Here is a 19,994-nt window from a genome sequence, read left to right as displayed (position 1 = left end):
AACAAATTGAAAATATGAACCCTAACTATTTCACCTCAAACTTGCAGTTATTTGAAAATCATATTAAATTTAATTGGCTTTACAAATAACACCAAATTTCTAATATAATATGAAGATTGCTATAAAATGACTTCAGTTAAGCCCAAATTATAAATAATACATTTTTGGAAATATAGAGTTTTTTGCTCCTTTTAACTCTTAACTAACAGCCTGTGTTACTTCTTGTAAACTATCTCAGCAAATGCATCTACAAATCTTAATTCATTTGGCCACTTTATTGTTGGTGGCTTCCAAAAGCCTAAAGTGCCAAATACTACTCTCCATTACCAAGACATGAATGTATAAATTTCATTTAGAAATGCTTTGCTACAGGACAAGATAAACTGAAAACCTTTACACATTTAAAGCAGTTTCCTCAATCCCATCAAATATCACAGCATGCTGGGCAATTGAATGAATTGTGGCTATAAAAACTAACAAAAAAAAAAAACGAAAATGAAAAACAATCTCAGCAATGCGGCAGTAAAACAAACAAATCATGTCGAGACGAAAACAATTTTATGTTTAGTTTTATTTTTTTTCTTTAGTTCAGTTTGGGGATTTAGTGTTCGCTTTTACCAAAAGTGCAATAACTTGATGCCAAATTTTATATTTAAACTTTGTGCTGCAACAAACAGACAACTTATTGTATATTGAAAATGATTGGGATGTGTGTGTTTTAGGCTCTCCACAAACCAAGGGATGTTGTACAATAGAAAAATTTATTTTAATTTAAATGTTTAATTAAATAAAAGCCATATATTTTATTGGGGAAAATTAAAGCTTTACATTTGTAAAGTTTCATAGAGGGTTATAAATATATTGAAATATTTGCCGTAGAACTAAATTGGTTTTCAAATGAAGCTAAAATTGGGCTATATAATGCTCTATGATTGAATCTAAATTTAGACTGTATGAACCCCTACGATTGAAGCTAAAATTGAACTATATAAAACTCTACGATTGAAGCTAAAATTGAAATATATAAAGACCTAAAATTGGACTATACAAAAACCTACAAATGACGCTAGAATTTAACTATACAAATATGTGGCAATCAGCGCAAAAGTGGTGTAACCCCAAACTATTTACTTAGTGCTATATTCAACTTACACCACTTTTACTACATTACTTTGCTCAGTTCCAAATCGATTTTTTAGCTCCATCTGCTTTTGAATACCGAAAGGTAGCCCACTTTTGCATTGAACAGCAACCAAAAAAAATATCTAGCTATGTTGTCTGTCTTGTCTGTCTGCTTGTCTGTCTTATATAGTTAAATTCTGTCTGCATGTCTGGGCAAACGAAAAATGCTGAGATTTTCGACAAATATCCTCTGTTCATTCAGTTTGTCTGTTGATGGGGAGTATCGGTCCATAACTTCACCTATCCTCATACAAATGTAAATCTGTTGATTATGCGGAAATCCTGATAAAATTTTGCGCAAACTTGTTTTTTTTTTGTGAAAATCACGCAACGTTTGTACCTAGTCCCTATACAAGGTCAGCCAAACAATGTTGAATAACATGAATTGAAGACATTACTCCTTGTAAAACTCAACACGAGCTTGCAAAATCATTGGCAGCTACTCAAGCAGCAACGTCAGAACGTTTGCAAGAATCAGTATTCATCCAAAAGCAGGGAAATTGGGTACCATACGAATTGAAGCCGAGAGAATTTGAATAACGATTTTGTCGGAAATGATGAACACTAATTTTTGCACCAATCATTACTTGCGATGAAAAATTGATCCATTCCAATAACCCGAAGCATAAGTGATCGAATGTGAATCCCGGTCAGCCGAATCGACACCAAAGTCAAATATCTCTGGCGCTAAGGTACCATACGAATTGAAGCCGAGAGAATTTGAATAACGATTTTGTCGGAAATGATGAACACTATAAAAGAAAATAATTTTTCCACCAAATCATTACTTGCGATGAAAAATTTATCCATTCCAATAACCCGAAGCATAAGTGATCAAATGTGAATCCCGGTCAGCCGAATCGACACCAAAGTCAAATATCTCTGGCGCTAAGGTAATGATCTTTATTTGGTGACACCAAAAGGGTCCTATTTATTATAAGCTGCTCGTCCACATGTAACAATACCTGTTTAAAACTATTTAGAAAGAAGTGGTTGGGAAGTTTTGCCTCATCCGCTTTATAGTCCTGACCTTGCGTTGTCCGACTACTATTTATTTCGATCGAGCGTTCTCTCTCGGATATGCTTCACTTCAGAACAGAGTAACCGAAATTGGCTTGAATTATTCTTGGCCTCAAAAAGTGTGAAGTTCTTATGGCGCGGAATCCACTTGTAGCCAGAAAGATGGGAAAAGATCATAGCTAACAATAGCCAATACTTTGAATAAGTTTATGTTACACAAATGTTTCAATTATTCTAAAATTAAATTTGAACAAAGTGTCAAAGTAGACCCATTAACAATGTGTATATTTAATAATTTGTTGATTCTGTTTTTCAAACTTAATTTAATAATTAAAATTAAACTACTTCTGTTTTTTTGTTGTTAATTTTCACCAACTTCAACACTCTCCAAACAAGTTGCATTCAACACTCCTCCCATTCATGCACTTCTATCTTAAATATGTATGTATGTATGTTTGTAACTATACATTATTTGAAATATTTTGCTGCATTAGGAGTGCAAACAAAACACACTTTCTAGTTGAGTATGAGAGGAAGTTCTTTCTCTAGTCTGTTATTAATGGCCTATAAAAGCTTTTAATTGAAGTATTTTCTCCTTAATGAAAATGCGAGCATGAAAGAAGAACTTTATAATTAGAACAAACTCTTTAAAGCGTACGTAACTACGTGCGTTTACAAATATTTGTTAAAAAAGTTAAAGTTTTTTTATTTTATTTCTAGTCGCTCTATTTTTCATGACCTAAATTTAGGTTTTTTATAAATAGAAAAGTATAAAAGGATAAAAATTGAAGATATTTAGATGATGCTAACTAAGGTTTGAATTTTCATGTATAAATAAAATATTAACAATCAAACTTATTTTTACAATGAAAAAGCGGTATTCTTTGGGAAGAGCAGAAGAGTATTTGTTGGGAAAATATAGTGAAATCTGTATTAATTTATGAATTGAATTAGTATTTAAATTATAGCAAACTGAAATTTGGTACTGGCTTTTTGGTGGTAATATCATATATGTATATCAGAACGCGTGAATGGTTTACACGATCAGATAATGCTGACTGTGGAGCTGAATGTTACTCCTACTCATACCTCCCCAATTTGAGTGGTGGCATGTCACAGTGTCCATTGAGATAATGTCCATGGACATTATGTCACCCCAAAAGATGACATTATGTCCATGGACATTATGTCATTTTGGTAGTGTCATAATGTCCATGTGTATAGTGTCGTAAAGTCCATGGACATAATGACACTTTTGGAGTGACATAATGTCCATGATATTTAAAAAATAATTTAAGTATTTATGTTTTAATTTAACTTCTATCGAATTTACCGTTGTAAATTTAAAGTAGTAATAAGACGATAGCTGCGATTTTTAGTTATCTGTTATCTGAATTTAGTGGAGTTCAGACGTCACAAATTTAAAGTTTAAAAAAGTAAATGTATTAAAATGGGTAATGTAAAATATAAATATGAATTTAGAAATAAATTTGACAAAAAAAGGAAAGTTCAATAAAAAATTTAAGAACTTTCACTTCAAAAAAATACATTTTAATAATTTATTTACAAGAAAGGCTTTATTTAGCGAAGCCGCCTGCCGCGTTATATGGAGGAGAAAGTCCCTAAGAGCGGCCGTAGGCCGCCACGCAGAAAATCTTTATTTACAAAGACAAGTTTTATGCACTCAGTAGCATGGCGAGCAACTATTCGGTATCGCAGAAAAATGTATTTCTTATTGGCGGCCTGCGGCCGCTTTTAGAGGCTTTCTCCTCCATGGAACGCGGCAGGTGGCTTCGCTACATGAAGTTTTCTAATATATGAAAATATAAACTGTTACTAGGATCAAAAATTTTATAAAAATTAGTTTTTCTAAACAAAATTTGGACATTATGACACTTTCAAAAGTGTCATAATATCCATAAGCAAAGTGACATAGTGTCCATGGACATTATGACACTACCGAAATGACATAATGTCCATGGACATAATGTCACTTTATGAGGTGTCATAATGTCCATGGACATTATGTCAATGGACACTGTGACATGCCACCATTTGAGTATGTTCTTTAAACTACTTTAGAGTAATTTGTGTAATAACAAGTAAGAGAGCTATATTCGGCTGTGCCGAATTTTATATACCCTTCACCAAAATATACTTTAAAATAAAAATTTTAAATATTTTTAGGTAAACTAAATTTAATTTTTTTTCCAGTTGTTTTTTCGAAATTGTTTTTTAATTTTTTTTTTTAAATTTAAAATTTTTTTTTTTTAATTTTAAAAAAATTTTTTTTTTTAATATTTAGTGAAAAAAATTTTTGGTAAAAAAAAAAATCGGGTTAAAAAATATTTTTCCGATTTTGACCCATTGTAGGTCCAACTTACTATGGTCTTATATACGTCGTTCCACAGGTCTTTGAAATATCTATCATTAGATATCCATATTTTCTATATTAATGATTTAGTAATCCAGATATGGGTCAAAAATAGGTCAAAAATCGAGGTTGTCCTGGTTTTTTCCTTATATCTCAGCCATTTGTGGACCGATTTTCTCGATTTTAAATAGCAAACGAGCCGGAAGAATTTCGGAGATATTGATGTATCATTCGTGTATATAAGTTATTTAGGGGCTTCAGAAAGTTGATTTCAACACACAGACGGACAGACGGACATGTCTATATCGACTCCGCTATCAATAACGATTCAGAATATATATACTTTGTGGAGTCGCAAATGAAAAATGTAGAAATTACAAACGGAATGACAAACTTATATATACCCTTGTCACTCATGGTGAAGGGTATAAAAATGGCGTTAAAGACAAGCCCGGAACACATTCATAGTTAACATAGTTAGCTATATTTATCTATATTTTTACTATTATTTACTATTATAACGGAATGCTACGTTTGACAAATAAACTATATGTTAATGCAAGCAACAGACAAAAATCCAGAAAAAATGGCCGTATATAGATAGGCAAAGAATGTTGACTATGGTTAATCTAATCTAAAATTCTGCAGATGCTGGATTAGCGAATAGAGGGAAAATATGAAGATGGGTAGACTGCGATTCATTTCTCAATAACCCTTACAAGATCGCAAAAAGTCGGCAATATTCCGATTTCTAAAAGAACCATTCAAAAAACAAGTAAGAGAGCTATATTCGGCTGTGCCGTATCTTATATACCCTTCACCAAATTATACTTCAAAATACCAACAAAAAAAAAATTTTTGAATTGTTATTTAAAATTTTTTTTTAAATTATAAATTTTTATTTTTTAATTTTAAATGTTGGTTTTTAAAATTTTTTTGGTGAAAAAAAAAAAATTCGAGTTAAAAAATATAAATTTTGACCCATTGTAGGTCCAACTTACCCTTTTTTTATATACCTCGTTGCAAAGGTCTTTGAAATATCTATCATTAGATATCCATATTGTCTATATTAATGATTTAGTAATCCAGATATGGGTCAAAAATAGATCAGAAATCGAGGTTGTCCTGGTTTTTTCCTCATATCTCAGCCATTTGGGGACAGATTTTGCTGATTTGAAATAGGAAACTTCTCGAAAGCATGTCTGACAGAATTATTGAAGATACCTTTCCCGAAGATATCTGGGGTCTTCAGAAAATTTATTTCAACAGACAGACAGACGGACATGGCTTAATCTACTACGCTTTCTATAAGGATCCAGAATATATATACTTTATAGAGTCGGAAAATTATATTGTGGAAATTACAAATGGAATGACAAACTTATATATACCCTCTCACGAAGGTGAAGGGTATAATAATGTTGGTGATGACACAAACTACATCTTATTGCAAACAAGAAGCAAGAGGAAGGGGCCACTGAAACCAGAAAAATTGGCTGCGGTTAATCTGCCATGGAATCCATCTTCGCAATTTAATAACAAAACCGAGAAGAAAACTACAACTTAACTTCTCGTCTTCCAATAGTCATCTTTGAACGCCATAAAAATAAGACTTTTTTGAATAACACATTGAGATGGAATCAACCAGATAATAATTTCTAAAGGACATTCGTTCTCTGACCATTTGAATACATATTTGGATTAGATGATAGATTCGGAGACAAACCAGAAATAGCAGCATTTCAATATTTCTCCTACATTCTAGTGACCTAGCAGTGTACTGAGAATTTGATAATGCACCAAATTATACGAATATACATGCCGTTCTATTTCGAAATGTTAAACTATTTCTAGACTGAAAAGGTTTAAGGGTGTTTGTCCGAGTCAATTACAACATACTTATTCCTATTGGTTCATTCTAATAACACGGACATTGCTTAGGTATGGTATCCATTGTAAAATCAATACGAAATCGGTATAAAGATGATACAATTCCTAAATATAGAAGTCAGGCAATATCTCGAAGATAGCCGCTTGAAGGTTATTGCTTTCCTAGCGAACGTGGCTAAAGATTTTAATGCTCTCCGGGAAAACTGCCGCTGAAACACACCGATTGCTCACCAAATCTTATGGTGAATGTGTTCCATTGCCTTCAACGTGCGAGAGATGGTTTGTGCGGTTCAGAAGTGGTGATTTTGACACAGAGGACAAATATCGCACAGGCCAGCCAAAAAAGTTGGAAGACCAGGAATTGGAGCCACAACAACATGAAGATTGTTGTACAACACAACAAGAGCTGGTCTTCCAACTTTTTTGGCTGGCCTGTGCGATATTTGTCCTCTGTGTCAAAAAAAAATTTAAAATCATACACCCATGTCGGCCAATGCAATGAGATAATTTTCAGTTACTAAGGACATCAGTACAGAGATATATGCCTCATAGTCATCGAGAGTATGACGAATATTCATATGAGGCAACATTTGCCAGGCTAACACTAAACCATCCAGGTGACCCATCTCAAATTTGACAACTATTAAGTCTTACAGCAAAGTCATGTACTTCCAAGGGGGTCACATCATAACCAAAGAGAGGAATTCCCCAAGCGACAAAGTCCCCAAGCTAAATATTGAAAGCACTACCTATGATCTCCCCACATCGAGGATCAACATCGACAGCTGCAAACCAAGCTAGAACGAAAAGGAAAAAGGTCAGGTAAGATGCATTTGTCTGCGGGCAAGTGCCTGAAACCAGCAACCAGATTGACATCAGAAAATGAGCTACAAAAGAAGGTGAAAGTCTTCAGGGTGCTCGTACGGAGTGAAGATGATTCGTTTACTATGATCCATGGAGGCAAATGTGTAAAGGTTGTCAATTAGAACGAGGAGGCCCTTGCGAACGAACGAGTTTGGATTAATCCTTCTATCTTGGAAGAGGAAGCCATATTATCACTTATTAAGCGTCAGAATACGGGACTTGATGCCAATGATTGGACGATTGAACGAGGACATGGGATAAGGTAAAGATATCAGCATCAAAATTGGTTCAGAATCTTTCCGACTCTTAATGCGGTATCTATATATATAAAAGAGTAACGTTATTGACTGACTGACTGATTCTTCATCGCACAGCCCAAACGGCTGAAGCAAGAATCACGAAATTTTAACTGTGGGTTCCTCCCTACCCAAAACGATCCGATAAGAAGGGATTTTTGGAAATTCGAAAGTTTAGGGGGTAAAAAAGGGTAAAAACGGGTAAATTCGGTAACCTTATATCTTAAAATTGCATGTTACTCCATTTAAAAAATAAGCTGACAGGTGTTTCGTACTTTTTCGAAATCCGAAACATTTAGGGGAGAAAACGGGTAAAAACTGTATTTTGGTACTTTTTTTGCACCCTATGTATCTTTTAAACCAATAAACATAGAATCAAATTGTAAATCGTATTCTTTAATTATCAAAAAATAAAAAATATAAGTTTGGTACTTTTTGGAAATTCGAACCCTCAAGTGATACAAATTGTGTTTATTTTTGGTACTTTTTCATAAAATATGTTTTTCTATAATCTGACATAGACATACGAATATTTTATTATGATCTCCCACCACGATACAGAAATTTATTTGAATAAAATTTTACCAAAGCAATGGGGATAAAAAAGGTAACAAAAAGGGGATAAAATCGGGAAAATACATTTTATTTGAAATTATTAAGCCAATTTTGATCATTTTTTTAACATTGGTTCCTGGATTCATACAAAAATTAACTAACAGGGTGTTATTTGGAACTCGAGTACCAGTTTGTATATTGGGCCAAATCCGGGTAAACAGTTTGGTACTTTTTTTAAAACATACTTTTTGAATTTTCTATACTAATAGACCTAGAAACATGAAATTAAACGTATATGGTCCTATGTGAGTAAAAATTCAAGCGGATACTTCATGGTACTTTTTTTTATTATAATGGTACTTTTTTTAATTTTCTGGAACAATGGACTTAGAAACATGAAATTAAGCATACTCGGTCCTAAGTCAGTGAGAATTGTAGGGGAGACTTTTTGGTACTTTTTCTTTATTCTAATGGTACTTTATGTAATTTCTTCACCAATGAACCTAGAAACATGAAATAAAGCTTATATGAACCGGAGTGAGTGGGAATCCACAAGTGCCTGATTTTTGATACTTTTTATATATTGTAGCGGTACTTTTTTGAATTTTCTGTAATAATGGACATAAAAATATGAAATTAATCGTATATGTTCTAAAGTGAGTTAGAATTCTAGGGGGAGACTTTTTGGTACTTTTTCTTTATTCTAATGGTACTTTCTTGAATTTTCTATAACAATGAACTTAGAAACATGATATTAAGCATATGTGGTCCTAAGTGAGTGAGAATTCTAGGGATAGACTTTTTGGTACTTTTTCTTTATTCGAATGGTACTTTTTGTAATTTCTTCACCAATTAACCTAAAACCATGAAATTAAGCTTATATGGGAGTGAGTGGGAAACCACAAGTGGAGGCTTTTTGGTACTTTTTCTATATTCTAATGGTACTTTTTGAATTTTCTGTAATAATGGACATAGAAATATGAAATTAGGCGTCTATGGTCCCAAGTGAGTGAAAATTCAAGGCCATACTTCTTGGTACTTTTTCTTTGTTCTCATATGTACTTTTGTGAATTTAATGTAATAATGGACCTAGCGTTTCCAAAAAACCGAAGAATTTCAAAACCGCGGTTTCGTTTTTTTTTTGGGTTTTGTGATAATTTTTAAATATTAATTGTTATAGAAACAAAATTAGTTGATAATATAGGAAAGGCTATACAAATTTAAAATTCAAACTTGACGGGTTATTGTTTAGTGAATGCGAATTCAAAAGTGATAATCAATGGTACTATTTGTTTATTGCAATGGTACTTTTTGAATATTTTATAATAATAAATTTAAAATTAGGCACACATGATTCTGAATGAATTTGAATTCACAAAAGGTGACTTTAGTGGTAACTTTCTTTTGCATTTTCTATAATAATGAAAAATGTCTAATATCAAATATGAAATTAGACATTTACAATTAGATTCACAAAGGGAGACTTAATAGTACTATATCATTCTTCTAATTGGGGTGGCGAAGCGCACCGGGTCAGCTAGTTAAATATATTCCAAAACCCGATGATTAAAGGATTAAAGTATTTCGATTTCTGTATGAAATATAATTTTACGTTTGACCCCGTGATCAAAGGATTAAAGTTTTTCGATTTCAGTAAAATCTTTAGTATAAACATATGTACTAAATATTTGTTTATTATTACATTTTAAATTCTCCATAGTTGTTTAAAATTTAAACAAAGTTTATATAATTCCCTATTGATTGGTTGTTATTTGCCAATGACATGTGAATATTGATTGACTCTCCCATTTTAGAAAAGACATTTTAATTTGAATCACCTTAGCCATCGAACGAAGGAAGAACACCTTTGATTTTAAATTCATTTCATGATTTTCTTTTTTGTATTTAGTCTGCATGTTCATAATGACAGCAAACAAACAATGGAACATGAAATCTTTCAATACACACCATTAACCTGCTCTCAAACACAAAGTGATTGAATCACAACCAAATAGAAAAAGAAAAAACAAACTTAAAAAGGAGGTGGTTAGATGGGAGGATGTAATGTATCCTACGACTAGGTCGCATACTTATAGTTATTATCAAGTCATTTATACTCACCTAATAAATGTGTGCGAAAGTATATTACATCACGTAATGTCACCTCTTCATTGCGATAGAGTATTTGAAAAACACGTGAGGCACCCGCCCCATTAATTATACTGGCCGAACCTAAATTGTGCACATTATTGGGTAGTGGTGGTATATCCGAAGGTTGAAGATGATGTTGTTGATCTCGTAGGTCTGCTTCAATGTTGCCGCCACCACTGCCAACAACAACAATATTGCTGCCATTAGACAAACCAACAATGCCACCTGCTACAGCACCACTGTTACTGCTTCCATTACTGTTAGTGTTTGTATTAGTAGCTTCACTGCTACCACCACCACCGCCACTGCCACTTCCATTTGATATAATGGGCTGTGCTGCCGGCTGGCCATTAGCTGTGGTTTCTGGTATTGTGGTTTCGATTTGTACAGGTAAACGGGGTGATACACGCAGGGCACATCGCACTTGATATAAACTGTAAAAGAGAAAATCAAAAATGTTTCTTGTTTAAGTATTTCACTTATTTTTTTTCTTCTTCTGATGATTAGCTTATTTCGCAATACACATAAAGGTTAATGGTCACTTTAAACATTTTCATCAACTATGAGAGCCACAATTTAAAAACAATTGTCAGGTCTTTTTTTGTTTGTAGTATTTTCTCTATGGGAATGGCTTTGTGGCTAAATTAAATTTGAAGTGTCTGTTCATTTGGTTGTTAAAATGTCGTTGTTATTTGATTTTGCTGTTAAGTCATGCCTGAATGTCATATTTATTGAGTACTCTTCAAAAGTAAATTGCAAAATACCTATACATTTTGTAATTAGTTTAAATGGGAGCTGTTGCCAGGCAAATTTTTAATATAACTAAGGAGAAAATTATGAATATTTATAAGTGAATGCTAATAAATATGGGACTTCTATTCTAGTGGTAAAATCTGGGTAAAACTTTTAATATATTGTTATGTTTTTACCTTTTAAAAATGGTGGCTTATTTCTTTTAAATAAACCATATTCTTTCAATTGCAAATAAAAGCAATCGGTAGCTTAAAAATTGTGGCAACTCTATATTTATTTAAATTAACACAACAATTTAAATAGTTACTCTCCAGTTGGCCACGTCTTCAAGACATCCTCAATGATAGGTGCACGACAATGTATATTCGTTCTTGACACATGAAGGACAGTCAGAACAAATCGTCAACGACTTCTACGAACAAACGTCGCGAAAATCGTTCACGCCAAAAATAGAGACAATATCGCTCCGTTTGCCGTTCACACAATAACAATGAAAAGTTCGGCTATAAGTTTACAGAAGACCACATTCAAAACAATTTCGCTCAACTTTTCGTCAACATTCAAGACATTGTCACTCATCTTGTCATCAATTGTGTTTGACATGACTTGTCTTAGTCTTACATAAATCGTCAAAGACAATGTCGTCTACGACGATTTTTCCAATTGGGCGTCTTTTAATACACACACTAATATGACACACGTTAAAAACACACTCGCAATGCAATAGATGTTAAATCTAACAGCGCAATACTGACTGATCTGCAAATCCTTCTTACTGTTTATACACACGGTGTCATCTTCTAGTAGTTTCATGAATTACCTAACGAAAAAAAATTGAATTTTCTACTTCCTGCTGCAGTTTAGCAGCTTTAACACGTAATGTTGTCATACTTATACAAAATGTTAATAACAGCGTGTTATCAACATTGTTGATAAGTAGAAGTTCCTACTGATGGAAATGTTTGTAAACGTGATGAATGCAAGCAGCCGTATCGTAAAATTCAAATTTATAATGCAATTTTTGTAACAATATGTCCGTAGTGGAGAAGTTTTAAGCATTTAAGAGAATTATTGATTGCTTACATACTAAATGAGAGCCAGAATTTCACTTCATGTGACACCAAGCCTTTTGGATGTCATTGACGACTCATTTTCTGATATTGGGTGGATCTTATTGATTTATTTGAACTAAACTTTGTACGAATACACATCAGGGAGATTTTTAAATTTGTTTTCGAATTTCTAATAATCCTGTATCCACATTTTTTCTTAACATTTTTTTTTTTCAGTTATTATATTTGTTGGTAATTTGATTAATATTAGTGACGAGAAAAAAGTGCATAATCAATGTCATTAAGGAATATCGGGAGAACTTGTACTTGATAGAAACCTGGTTCTGGTAGAAGGAATGGTGCACATGATAAAAAGCATTTTCAAAAGAGCTCGCAACACATCCTGTAGGATAGCAGTGCAGTTAGCTCAGTACTCGAACTATTTGGTACGAAAAGTTAAAGCCAATGCAGGTTTAAAAACATACAAGATTCCAAAAGTTCCTGACAGAAACGCTGCAAACAATTTAGAGGCCAAAGACAGAGCACGGAAATTGAAGTCAAATTTTATACAAAAAATATACCTGCCGGATGACGTAATGTATGTTCTGTCAAATTTTTCGCAGCTTCCGGGCAATATTTTTATGTTGCTGATGGTCTAGGGAATGCCGTAGAAAAGTTTAGCACCCAAAAGCCAAAAATGTTCCCGAAATGTTCTTGGTATGGCAAGCCATGTGCAGTTGAGGCAAAATAAGCCAAGAATTTCTTACAAACGGCTCTTTAAATACCAAAATTAACAGCAATGAATATTTACAAAAGCGGATGCTTAGATTCATAAGACTTTTTAATGTGTTCACTTATTTTTTGGCCTGATTTGGCATGCTGTTTCTATGGCAAGTAAGGTGTTGAGTGGAGAGGCAAATCCTCCAAACTGCCTGGAGCGAGATATATTAGGCTATTGTTAAACGAGAATTGAAGAGCACAATAAAGGTGCCCAAAAGTGTGGTTGATTTTAAACGGGGATGGACTACCTGTTCGATTAAAGTCACAGAAAGCTCTATAAAAATCTTAATGGGAGGGTTTACGGAAAAGGTTCATAAATTCATCACTATTAATAAAAATAAAGTTATTGAAAGCTGTAAAAATAACACTGTTTTTTTTACAGTGGGTCAAAGTATTAAGTATTTTTAATTCTGCTAGATCTTTTTTGCTTTTTTTCGGGACTATATAAAATTTGTATATTTGTGTGAAGTAAAACTTGGCTCACTTAAGCGAACCTCTTCGCCCGCAGACCTATCAAAACTTTGACAATTTAAAAAAAAAAAATTGAGTAAAAAAATCTAATAAGGCAAAGCACCGATCCTCGAAAAAGCTCCATGTTCGTATATCCCTATATCTTATTTAAATACGAGCAAAGTTATTTTACTATCACACGGGAAATAAAGTCACAGTAGGCCCTTTTCTAAAAAAACTCAGTATTTTGAACACATTTTCCCCGTTTTAGGAATTTTGGTATTTGAAAAAAAAAACTATCAAAAATTTTAATCCCATTGATTTAAGGACATTTGGATCTACTCTATTTTAAAATTTTGATGTAATATCTTTAACCGTTAAAATTTTACATTAATTCAAATTTTATATTTTTGTTCATGAAATATCCCTATATTATAATATTTCATTTTCAAAGGTAAGTGACTTCCGAAAAATACATAAAATTATTTAATTTCGCTAAACTGTTAATCTTCAAGTCCTAAGGATTTAACCAAATCCAATTACTTGTTCAAAAAGCTTATACTTTTTCAAAATGGCTCCACAAACCTTGCTCCCTTTTGAAAAATTTTAAGTTTTGGAAAAAAACTTCAAAATACGGGCATTTTTACATGTTTCAATTTTGGATGCGTGTATCTTTTTATAGGGACGAGACACCTGTTAGCAAATTGTTTTTATTGTATTCAAAATTTTATTGCAAAAATAGATAATATTTAAAAAAAATTTCGAACCTAATTAAGCGTAAAGAGTTTTATTTACAACTTTGGTAACTTTGGTGACCCCACTGAAATTTTACAGCAAAAAATTTCGTAGAATATTTTAATCCTTAAATGTCCTTTTTGAAAAGACTTTTTTCGGTTTTCTCGAAAAAGGGGTCAAATTGACCCCTAAATAGAGGAGATAGGGGGTGAAGATCTTCCACAAAAATGATCCCCATAAAATTCCACAATATAACTCTGACAATAAGAATTCTCTCAGATATTAACTTACAACATTTTTTTCAGTTAGTATAATGCTACCTTCGATCAAAAAATCATAACTTTGACCCACTGTAAAAAAAAATTCAGACAAAAATTATCTAGTGATCTACCTTTTCCATGATGTTATCCTCTTTTCCAGGTGGAGGAGTGGCTAAGGGGCTTCTTTGATGGATTGTTTAGAGGGAGGTTAATTTCAAAAACTCTAAAACCATGATTTTAAATTTTTCGTTCTTCTGAAAGTGATCGAACCTGGGGTGCTTGGTTTTGTAGGCAAGCACTTTAACCTTACACCATGCCGCCACCATACTATATCAATAATTCGACCAGCACTCCGCGAAATTCAAGAAAACCGTCTTAATATCCAATATATAATTTACACATATAAATATATCCGTCAGATATCTGTGGTCTTCGGAAAGTTAATTTCAACAGACCTCACTACTTATCTATAAGTTCGAAAATCAATATATATTGTAGAAATTATGAATAAAATAACACACCTTGTATATCCTTACAATCCAGCATATTAAAGGCATTCAAATAATTGGCTTTGAGATGTATTGAAAGATAACAAGTGTATGTTTGCAACCAAAAAAATCATTTGATTTAAATACGAAGGCTCTTTAAATAGTTGGCAAATATGATAACTTTTAAATACCTACGAATATTTATAAATTTTGAGAAAACCTCTTCAGTTTGATGCTTATTTGCCTTCAATACATCAACTAGTTATCCTATTTTGTGTACCAAAAGCTTATAGAGATTTCAAATTCTAAGAATTCAAACTTATGAAACCATTTTTTTAATAATCCACTTGTACACCATTTCCAATTGTAGTTAATAATTTTCTAATTGTATTTAAGAAACTTCCAATAATATATCAATAATATAAATGTATTTCAGAATATTTTTTGGAAATTTAAAAATCTCTCAAATAGAATTAAAAAAATTCTGAAATACAATTGGCAATGGTGTAGTTATAATGTTGTGATGTTCTATAAATATAATTCCCTGTAATTTCTTTGCGTCATATTAACTTTTCTCAAGAAAAACTCATCATAAATGTTTAAGCTTAACCAAGAAAAAAAAAGTCTTGCATATGAAAAGTACCAACTAAATGCATAAATACTTACCCACGTTGAAATAAGTCGACATTAAAAAATTTATACAATTCCACAGAAAATTCAATTGTTGCTTGTAAATCGCCCATTACGTTGATAGTTTGTTAAATCTTGTATTTAAAAGGAAATACAACAGTGCAGCCAAAACTATACAAGATGTCGAAGATGATGTTGAGTGATGGTGGTGAGGGAGCAGGAGGACGAGAAGAAAAGCTGAGTGCAGCAACTGCAACGGCAATGGCATAAAAACCGAATCAAAAGTTAACAAACAAATGCAAGCAACAACAATTCCCATGCCATATAGTCAGCCATACGTTCCGTCAGTCAGTCAGTCACTGAGTCATTCACTCATTCATTTGTTCGTTTGAATGACTAGGATTCTTTTATTTTTTTTCCTTCAGTCAGGGTCCTTTCATTCACAAAACACACAGCAACATAGTGACTGACACAAATTTAGTTAGTTTTTTTTTTGTTTGCTCTCCTTGCTTGCTGTTTAGTATTTAATGTTGTATGTATTTGAGTTTAACGGTACATAACGTCATAATGACATCCAAATAATAATTCGTATGTTGGTATATGTGAGTTCTTTATGCTGGGGTATGCGGCTGATTCAACACACCTACAAATTACGTTGGCAGAATGCTGCTGCAACAAGAGCAGTAGTTTGGGTAGTAGCAGTGCTTGTTGCTGTTGTAGCTGTAGTTTTAGTAGCAGTACTTGAAAACCGTTTCCTTTTAATCTTGATTTTTATGTTTGACATTTGACATTGTGTATTTGCAGCAACAGCAGCAGTAGCTCGAGTAGTTTTAGTGGCAGCAGCTGAAATTGTAGTACTTGGTGAATATTTTCCTTCCTGTCTTTCATAAACTCACACACAAACTCTATTACTCATACTTCTCTCTCTGACTCCTTAGTCTGGCTTTTTAGAAAACTAATGATTATGTATAATGTTTGTCTAACACAACAGGATTAAATGATGTCGTCGACGTTATTATTGTATGTAGTTGCTGTTGTTGTGGTAAGATTTTCTCATTAAATGTTTAATGTTGGATAATGTTGTTAATTTTCTCTCGCTCATACCCACACCTACACATACAGCCACTCACACACGTCTTTGTGTTTACAGCAGAGTAGATTTTCTGTGAACAAAATAAAGAAAATAGAAAAAGGAAACGGAAATGTTATAAAATGAGTATTATTTTATGTTTACCGTTAGTCTTTATTAGTATGTATTAAAATAAAGCATACATACACTCGAAATATATCTACAGTAACTGGTAAACGGAATTATCGTTGTTAATAAAGAATTTTTCATTTGAATTTACCTAAATAATATTTTGAGTGTACGTACGTACGTACTCAATCATGTGTGTAGTTTTTTTGTGCTGGTTATTTCAAGAAGGAAACGGATTTTTATTTAACAAAACTAAATAAATTAATTTAACAAAGTTTGTTTTGACATAACAAACAAATGAAATTAAATATTTGTTACTGCCAAATGTTTTAAGATTAAGACCGCTTAGGTTTGTTTAAATTGGTCCTCTACTCGGCCTACCCTAAGAGGTTAAATAGCCTATTCGCTCCACAGTAGGAATTATGGTAAATTTTCATATAAAAAATCAATAAAATTTTTCTTTCTTTTAACTTATTCTGCCTCTTAAGTGTTTATGATCAAATTCGTGCATAAAATTAACGTTTTAAAGGGTTTTAAAGTCAAGATTTGTTTAACGCCACCTAAAATGCAAAATAATGTAACATCATTTTTCATAAGTTTATAGGAGAAGCAAAACACGATATGAAATGAAAACTACACAGAAAAAACTATTTCTTAAACCGTTTCAATTCAAATATATATCACATACTGAACTGGTTTCAATTATTTTATAATTGAATCAAGTATTCATGTGCTTTATTTCATGCTCAAAAACAAAATTTTCTGATATTTTCTATTGAATTTGATAATTTTGACAATTAAATATATAATTTACGTTATTGGTTGAACTTTAAATACTAAAATAATTGAATAGATAATTTTCGTAATTGAAAACACATTTTTGTTACTTTTTGTGTTTTCAATTACATTATATTTGAAATTATTAAGCCAATTTTGATAATTTTTTTAACATTGGTTCCTGGATTCATACAAAAATTAACTAACAGGGTGTTATTTGGAACTCGAGTACCAAGGTGTATATTGGGCCAAATTCGGGTAAACAGTTTGGTACTTTTTTTACAACATATTTATTCTTCTTCTTGGTCACATTAACACAGATTTTAATATTTTGAGACATGCCTGTAGCATAAACAATTTTGGCAAAATGGAATATTTTTAAATTTTAAACTTGAGGGATGTTCAAGGAAGAAAATGAAATTGGTACTTTTCTCCTAATGGTACTTTTTTAACATTTTAAATTATTTCAGTTATCGACATTAAAGTTAGCTGATATGTATCTGAGTGAAGTTAGTGTTAGGAATAGGGGATAATATTTAGGTACCAAAATGTGTGAACTGAACTATAGGTACTTTTTTGTTCTTCTAATGGTACTTTTTTGAAATTTATATAACAATGGACTTAGAAACACGAAATTAAACATATATGGTCCTAAGTGAGTGAGAATTCTAGGGGGCGACTTTTTGGTACTTTTTCTTTATTTGAATGGTACTTTTTGTAATTTCTTCACCAATGAACCTAGAATCATGAAATAAAGCTTATATGAACCCGAGTGACTGGAATGCCACAAGTGTGTACTTTTTAGTACTTTTTCTATATTCTAATGGTACTTTTTTGAATTTTCTATAACAATGAATTTTCTATAACACGAAATTAAACATATATGGTCATAAGTGAGTGAGAATTCTAGGGGGATACTTTTTGGTACTTTTTCTTTATTCGAATGGTACTTTTTGTAATTTTTTCACCAATGAACCTAAAGCCATGAAATTAAGCTTATATGGACCCGAGTGAGTGGGAAACCACAAGTGGGGGATTTTTGGTACTTTTTCTATATTCTAATGGTACTTTTTTGAATTTCCTATAATAATGGACCTAAAGTTTCCAAAAAATCGAAGAATTTCAAAACCGCGGTTTCGGTTTTAAAAAATTAAAAACCGATCGGTTTCGGTTTTGTGATAATTTATTAAATATTAAGTATTATAGAAACAAAATTAGTTGATAATATAGGAAATGATTACAAATCTAAAATTCAAACTTGACGGGTTACGGTTTAGTGAATGCGAATTTAAAAGTGATAATCAATGGTACTATTTCCTTATTGCAATGGTACTTTTTGAATATTTTATAATAATAAACATAAAAATTTAAAATTAGGAACACATTTTCTATAATAATGGACCCAGAAATATGAAATTAGACATTTACAATTAGACTCACAAAGTGAGACTTGATAGTACTATTTCTTTATTCTAATTGGGGTGGCGAAGCGCACCGGGTCAGCTAATTAAAAATTAATTTCGTTGACTCCTTTGAAACAAACTTTTATGAATAAAAAACCCAGACCTTCTTAAGATTTTTTCTTATTTATTTAAATTCCTTTAAGGCTTTCTGTGTTGTCGTTGTTGCGGTTGTGGCTTTATTATTAAAGCGTCGTAGTAGCTAAATAAAGTTGATAAAACCTTTATTCATTAAATTGATTAAATGTTTTTAATGAGATGTAAATATGCAAAATCACGTTGTGTGTTGTTCTGCCAGCATGTTTGAGTTTATTAAAACATTTCTAATAACACAAATTGTTGTATGTTTAAAATGAAAACATATAAATTTTCAACATAGACTTGCAAAAAAATCTTTTTTTTTAATATTATATTAATTTTGTTTGCAAATTGAAGGCAAACAAAAATTTTGAACAAGAATAATTTATGTTAGGCAATTTTAAAAATTGCTATATAAGTAAGAGGGAATGAAATGTTAACGAAATAAGTGTAAATGTGGTGTGAAATTAAGCTATGATTTTCTTTGATTCATAACACTATGCAACAAATGAAGACTTTTGGAAAAACACAAGATCATGACAGTATAGGTTCGACTCTACTACCAAAGGGTAGTAAAACCCTATACTCAGTTTGTCCATTTTGGTGACCGATTTTTTTTTTATGGGCCCCCAAAGTTTCTGAAAATCAGTGGGGCCTCTAAACAAGGTGTCATCAGTTTTTGTTTAACAGCTAATTCAGACTTTGTGATACGGCTTAACTTTATATGGCAATAATATAGCTAAGAGTCCACCAAATAAATTTTGTTAATTTGTTTTTTCCAAAAAATAGCTTTTTCGTGCACTTTTGTTGAAAAAATATAGGAAGAAAAATTTTTTTTTAACTTTTTTTAGAATAACTTCCAGGGACTCCTAATTTTTCAATCTGAATAACTCTTGTGAACATATCAATGCAATCTGAACATATCTAGGCATTCTAAATAGCTGTCAAAAATCACTTTGTAGCATAAAAATTTTAGTTTTTTACTATTTTTTGACTCTAAA

The 19,994-nt window shown here is 31.9% G+C and overlaps 1 protein-coding gene across 2 annotated transcripts in view; it reads right to left on the bottom strand.

The window, feature by feature from the left end:
* The window catches only part of LOC135954556 (protein FAM135B), a 66,139-nt gene extending 50,016 nt beyond the window's left edge, over positions 1-16,123 (bottom strand). For both annotated transcript variants that reach the window (XM_065504746.1, XM_065504744.1), the window contains exons 1-2: positions 15,517-16,123; positions 10,303-10,766 (exon numbers count right to left, since the gene is read on the bottom strand). In XM_065504746.1, coding sequence (XP_065360818.1) covers positions 10,303-10,766; positions 15,517-15,593 — 541 coding nt within the window. In that variant the 5' untranslated portion in view covers positions 15,594-16,123. The remainder of the gene's footprint in view (positions 1-10,302; positions 10,767-15,516) is intronic.
* Between the last annotated feature and the right edge of the window lie 3,871 nt (positions 16,124-19,994).

Source organism: Calliphora vicina, chromosome 3 (assembly GCF_958450345.1).
Source record: "Calliphora vicina chromosome 3, idCalVici1.1, whole genome shotgun sequence".
Lineage (NCBI taxonomy): Eukaryota > Metazoa > Arthropoda > Insecta > Diptera > Calliphoridae > Calliphora > Calliphora vicina.
Note: the sequence above shows the minus strand (reverse complement) of the source record. Positions and strands in the feature narration are given on the sequence as shown.